This window comes from Lutra lutra, chromosome 18 (genome assembly GCF_902655055.1).
Source record: "Lutra lutra chromosome 18, mLutLut1.2, whole genome shotgun sequence".
NCBI lineage: Eukaryota > Metazoa > Chordata > Mammalia > Carnivora > Mustelidae > Lutra > Lutra lutra.
In genome coordinates, this window is record NC_062295.1 from 541,198 (window position 1) to 547,346 (window position 6,149).

The 6,149-nt window shown below is 63.6% G+C and overlaps 1 protein-coding gene across 2 annotated transcripts; it reads left to right on the forward strand.

Moving 5' to 3' along the window:
* Positions 1-5,398, forward strand: MCRIP2 (MAPK regulated corepressor interacting protein 2). 2 transcript variants are annotated; one of them, XM_047714060.1, is made up of 5 exons: positions 16-177; positions 270-387; positions 4,320-4,447; positions 4,678-4,779; positions 5,010-5,398. In XM_047714060.1, the coding sequence occupies exons 1-5, from the start codon at positions 126-128 to the stop codon at positions 5,078-5,080; spliced, it is 471 nt and encodes a 156-aa protein (XP_047570016.1). In that variant the 5' UTR covers positions 16-125; the 3' UTR covers positions 5,081-5,398. The 2 variants fall into 2 exon arrangements, with proteins under 2 accessions (XP_047570017.1, XP_047570016.1); XM_047714061.1 differs by lacking the exon at positions 4,678-4,779 and having other exon boundaries at positions 1-177.
* The last annotated feature ends 751 nt before the right edge of the window (positions 5,399-6,149 follow it).

Consider the following 6,149-nt stretch of genomic DNA (forward strand, 5'->3'; position numbering starts at 1 on the left):
TCCCGCCGCGCCCGGCCGCCCGTTAAGGGGCCGCGCCCTGGGCCCCCGCCGAGTGCGAGCCCGGGCGGAGGGCAGGGCAGGGCGTGCGTCCCGGGGAGCGCGCGGGCGGCCGGGCCCTCCGCACCATGTACACCATCACCAAGGGGCCCAGCAAGCTGGTCGCGCAGCGCCGCACAGGTGCGCGGGGCGCGGGGCGGGCAGGACCGGGGGGAGGGTCCGCGCAGTGACGGCCCGGGCGCGGCGGCGGCTGACGCGCCCGGTGCCCGCAGGTCCCTCGCAGCAGCAGGTGGAGAGCCGGCTCGGCGAGCTCCTGAAATGCCGGCAGCCCGCGCCGCCGACCCCAGCGCCCCCGCGGGCGCAGCCGCCGGGACCCTGGCCCCTGTCGAGGTGAGACGCGCGGGCCGGCCGCTGGCGGCCGCGGGACCGGGGGGTTGACCTTGGGGAAGGTTCACGGAGACCCGGCCGCGTGCTCGGGGCGGGCGCGGGGCGGAGCGTGTGACCCCGCCCGCGCGGGAGGCTCCGGCCTCCGCGCCTCCGCCCTCGGCGCTTCGGCCTCTCCGCCTCACCTGGCACCTGGCGGGGTCGGAGGGGGCTGGGCCGGATGCACACGAACCCCTCGCTCTCTCTGGCCCCGTGGGACCGTGGCGGAGCCCGAGTGGGGAGGAAGCGGACCAGCTCCGGGATCGCAGGAGCTCCACGCGGCTGACTCAGATGCCCCGGGCGACCTTGGGCGGCGAGGCCAAGGTTTGAGGCGAGCTGCCCAGGAAGGCGGGAACAAAATACCTAGGGTGCGGGCCCTCGAGGCCTCCTGGCTCCGGCCCGGCGGGAGGCTGCCAAGCCCCGTCCTTGCAGAGCGGGCTGGGGGAGAAAGTGCACGGGGTTCCCTGTGCCCCTCCAGGCCCCTGCTCTCCGTTGCCCTTCACCCCAGGACCCCCTGGCTGGGGACTGGAGGCCTCCCGCAGATGCTAGGCCTTGCCCGAACCGCCAGTTCCTGCCTTTTCTGACCACACGTTTCCGCCAGTGGCCCCACAGGAATGTGCGTCCTGGCCCATTTGGCATCCACATGACCTTGACCAGGAGGTCAGATTCCCCCCATGCCCCAGAGTTCTTTTCACTTGGGTTTCATTATTCTGTGCGTTTTCTGGTCCCAGGGCTTTCTTCCACAGCCCACAAAGGCCTGAGGTTTCCTGGGCTAGGCTGTGGGTAGGCACTGCAGAGAAACAGGGTGGTTGACTCAGGGCCCCCCGAGGCAGCTCTGAGGGCACAGGTGATGGGGGCCTGGCAGGAGGGGGCAACCTGTGGGGGTGTTTATGGGGCTGAGGCCCTTCCCTGCTGGACAAGGGGGCTTCTGCTGGGGGCACGTTGACATTTTGAGGCTGCTTCCTAGTGATGAAAACATTCTGGGCTAACCACCGATGTGTCCTGGGGAGACCGGTGAGCGAGCAGGGCCTTGAGGGCCTTCCTGGGACCCAGGCTGTGTTAGAATATCGCCCTATGACCTCAGCTTTGGTCCTCACAGCTGCCCTACTGCCCAGAGGAGTAAACAAGGTGTACGTGTGTAGCTGCGACTGGCAGAGGCGCCAGACACCCCAGGCAGAGTGACCTGGGGGCGCAGTGGTGCTGGGCACCCGGACCCTCTTCCCTGGAGAAGCGCGTCACCTCCCTCTACACAGTTCCCATTGCAGATGAAATCAGGGTGCACCCATGGCAGGGTCGGGGAGTGGGTGTGGAGGGAGTTGGAAAGATGGCATAGAGTCCTTACCATACCCCCAGGCCTCACCTTCGCCCTTAGCTGGCCCTCAGCCAGTTGGGCACATCCCAGCCTGCTGGGTCAGGAGGGTGCTGACTAGGCCTGGCCAGAGGGAGTGCAATACTCGGCCTGCCTCAGCCCTGCGTGGCATAGGGTTGGGGGTCCTGCTGCGTGCCCCGGGGTGGCAGGCTGGCCCCCCTACCCCCGAGGTCACTCCTCTTCCAGAGCTGCCCCTTTCCAGTCCCCGTGGCCTCGAAATGACCCTGCTGGGAGGCCAGTGCTGCCCATGAGCCCTCCCTGCCCCTGCTCCTGAACCTTCTCAGGGGGCCGCCTCCGAAAGAGCTCCACCTGCCTTTCTGTCCTTCCTTCCCTGTTTTTTTCCTCTGTAGTGCCTTTTTTTTTTTTTTTTTTAATATTTTATCTGTTTATTTGACAGAGAGCTAGAGAGAGAGTACAAGTAAGCAGAGCGGCAGGGAGAGAGGGAGAGAGAGAAGCAGGCTCTCTGCTGAGCAGGGAGCCCGATGCGGGGCTTGATCCCAGGACCCTGGAATCATGACCCAAGCCGAAGGCAGCCGCTTAACCAACTGAGCCACCCGGGTGCCCCTGTAGTGCCTTTTTATTATCTAGCATCCCTCACCCTGCCTTGCCCACGAAACAGGGGGTGTCTGGGCCACGGCCGCATCCTCCACGCCTGGGGTGTCTGGAGCGTTGCCGGTGCTCAGGATGGGTGACCTTCTGATTCTGCAGGCTGGGGGTTCCAGCCCTCCATGGGGCAGTGCCTCTGAGCAGCTCTCGCTCCCATTGTGAGACAGACAGCAGAGGACAGGAAAGGTGATATCCGTGGGTGGGAAGATGATAACGGGGCACCCAGTGACCCCCCCCCCAGAAGGTCATGCGAGGAGGTCAGGAAGGTGGCCTGGGTTACTGAGTTGTGGGCTTTGAGGTCAGGCAGCTGGGTGGTTATGTTCTGGAACTAGTGCCCATTTGCAGGGTGTGAGTTTGGGTGGGTCACTTCCCTCTGGAGCCCAGTGCCCAGGGCTGGAAGTGGGGTTGGAGAGGACTGCGAGGACTGGAGAGGACTGTGTGGGTTGAGCGGGGGACACCGGGGCTGGCCTGTGGGCGGCATCCGCAGGAGCAGGCACAGCCCTCAGGAGCGTGCACAACCCGTGCACAGCAAGTGCCACCGCACCAGCGCCCTTTTCCCCAGAGGGCCCGTGTGGCACCCTATGTAACAAACCCCAGCGGGGTTGGGGTGGGGGGTTAGGTGGGTGCCTGCCTACTAGCACTGTGCTCAGCCCTGGGCAGGCCACTGCTTTGGTCCCCCGGGGGCCACAGCCCATGGCTGCAATTCCCTTGCTGGTTTTCCTACTTTGCTTTCCTACTCCACTTTCCTGGAGTCTGCAGGCTTGTGGGGGTGGGGGTGGCAGGTGAGGGGCTGTCCAGGTTGAGGACAAACCTTCATAGGTTCTGGTCGGTGCAGCTCAGGCCTGGGAGGAGCCCTGCTCCCGCTACAGTTTCTTTGCTGGCCTGGAGCTGGCGGGACCGGTGCCCCTCAAGACACTCCTCTTTATTTTAGTGCCCTCTCAGCCAGGAGGACCCCCCCGAGCGGCGGTGGGGCACCTGAGCCCAGAAGGCGAGCAGGCCGGCGGGGACCGCGAGTGGCCTGGCGGAGTGGCACGTGCAGCCCAGGACTCCCGCTCCCACTCCTGCTGTAGGTGGCGGGCCCCGCTCCCCTCCACAGCCCCATTCTGGGCTTTGTGTGTGCAGGGCTAGGCCAGCTGCCGCCAGCAAGGGCAGCCCATCACTGCCCTGGGCCCCGCTGATCACTGAGCGGGACAGGCCCAGTGGCTCCCTGGATATCCCATGCCACAGGCTGAGCTCCAGCGCCTGGGGGCCATCTCCCCCTCAGCAATCCCCACCCCCATGGGCAGAGTGTTGCCTGTCGGGGACCTGCAGAGCTGGGCTGGCGTTTGAAGTCACAACTTCTCCACTCAGTGCTCTTTGGCCAGAATATCCCTTAGGGCTCTTCCCCACGGAGCCTGGGACAGCCAGGAAGAGGGAAGGGCCAAGATGGGCTGTTTCTTGTTTGGGTCCTTTCTCCCACACGGGACAGTGGTGAGATGGAGAAGCTTCTGTGGGGGGAGAAGACGGCCGAGAATTGCGCCTGGCCAGTTGTGGCTGGGTCAGAGTGATGTGGTTGTAGCTTAGGCCGAACATGGGTTGCTGGAGACCTGGCTGGTCCTGGGGAGGTGAATGCAGGTGGCAGTAGGGGTACCCGAGAGACCCCTGGAGGAGTGCCTGTGTGCCTTGAGCACGGAGCCCTGCTGGGGGTCTGGGACACAGGACTGGGGACTGCAGGTGTGACTCGAGCTGCTGGGAGCTTGGGCCTGCAGGAGAGAGGCCTCCCCCGCCCCCACGGCAGCACAGAGCTACCCTGAAGGTCAAGGAAGTGCCCAGGCTGGGCCTGGCCTGGGGGTGGTGGGTGTGGCCTGCTGCTGCTCCTGGAGCTTTGCCAGGTGTCACCTTAGGGCTTGAGACAGTTGCTGACCGTCTCCGACCCCCTTCACAGTCCAGGGCCAAGGCTTGTGTTCAATCGGGTGAATGGCCGGCGGCCCCCTGCCACATCTCCATCCCTTGAGGGAACCCAAGAGACCTATACACTGGCCCATGAGGAAAACGTCCGGTTTGTTTCTGAAGGTAGTGTCAAGGCCGGAGGGTGAGGCCTGGGTCCCTGTTCCTCCTCCCCACTGTGACCTGATTTAAAGTACCTAGAGGGCCGGGCTCTTCCTAAACTGTCTCCCTGTTCGTCCTGTGACTGGTGGACTCCCCATTGCCATTCTTGGCTGGGGTCCAGGGTGGCCACCGAGCCCTGGGTGGGAGACAGGATGCCAGGGGCCTGGCTCAGCCTGACTGTCCTCTCCCCACAGCTTGGCAGCAAGTGGAGCAGCAGCTGGGCAGTGGCCCAGCTGGCGCTAGTGGGCCTAGGCCTGTGCAGTACGTGGAGAAGACCCCCAACCCCCGGCTGCAGAGTGAGCCCTCCCCTGCTCTCAGGGAGTCCCCTCCACTCCCTCCAACCCTGACCTGGGCCCTGCTGGGTTCTAGCCCTAGGGGATTGGGGAGGGCACTTGAACTTGACCTGCTTCTTTCTAGTGCTTGCTGCATTTGGGTGTGGGGGAGGGGCTTGTGGTCAGTTCTGAGGGAGAGACACTGACTGATCGGGGAGGCAGCTTCACTGCCCAGCCTTCTGCTCTGCCCACAGACTTCGTGCCCATTGACCTGGACGAGTGGTGGGCGCAGCAGTTCCTGGCCAGAATCACGAACTGCTCCTAGCTGCCTTGGAAGGAGTGTCCGTGCAGGGCCTGGCTCTGCCCTGTGGTGGACCTCGCCCCCCCCGCCAGGAGAGGACGTCGGAGTCCTGTGTAGCCACTGCGGCAGACCGTCCCTCACCCTGAGTCTGGCCAGGAGCCGTCCACACCTGAAGTGCCAGCATTTGGACTTTTGCTCCTGGTGACCCCTTGGACCAGCTGTCGTGCGCTGCCAGGGGCCAGGAGCTGAATCTGTCTGACCTCAGTCCTGCTCACTGTGCCCAGGGTCCAGCCCCTGGGGCTGGCAGGGAGGAGCTCCAGGCTAATAAATTTGAGAAACTGCCCTTTTTGAGTTGTCTTTTTTTTTTTTTTTTAAGATTTTATTTATTTATTTGACAGAGAGAGATCACAAGTAGACGGAGAGGCAGGCAGAGAGAGAGAGAGGGAAGCAGGCTTCCTGCTGAGCAGAGCGCCCGATGTGGGACTCGATCCCAGGACCCTGAGATCATGACCTGAGCCGAAGGCAGCGGCTTAACCCACTGAGCCACCCAGGCGCCCCTTGAGTGGTCTTTATTTGGTGTGGGGACGGGGTCAGGGTCTTCACACTAAGTCCAGCCTAACCTTTCCTTGGCCCCACAGCTGCAGCTCTGCCCAATTCTGGCCCTCCTGTGTCCTGACAGGTGCTGGGGCCCTGGGCCAGCTCATCTTTTCTTGGGTGTCGCTGGACCTTACCCAGCACCTACTTTCTCCCTGTCAGCCGGGGCTTGAGCCCCATCTCACGATCCACAGTCGTTAGCACCTGGCCAAGAGATAGCATCCCAGAGGCCCAGGAGTGGGGCGGAATCTCCCAATGCTTAGTTCTGTGTCTTTTTTTTTTTTTTTAAAGATTTTATTTGACAGGGATCACAAGTAGGCAGAGAGGCAGGCAGAGAGAGAGAGAAGCAGGCCCCCCGCCAAGCAGAGAGCCCAATGTGGGGCTCGATCCCAGGACTCTGGGCTCATGACCTGAGCTGAAGGCAGAGGCTTTAACCCACTGAGCCACCAAGGTGCCCCTTAGTCCTGTGTCTTAACCCCCCGGGGCCGAGTGGCTCTGG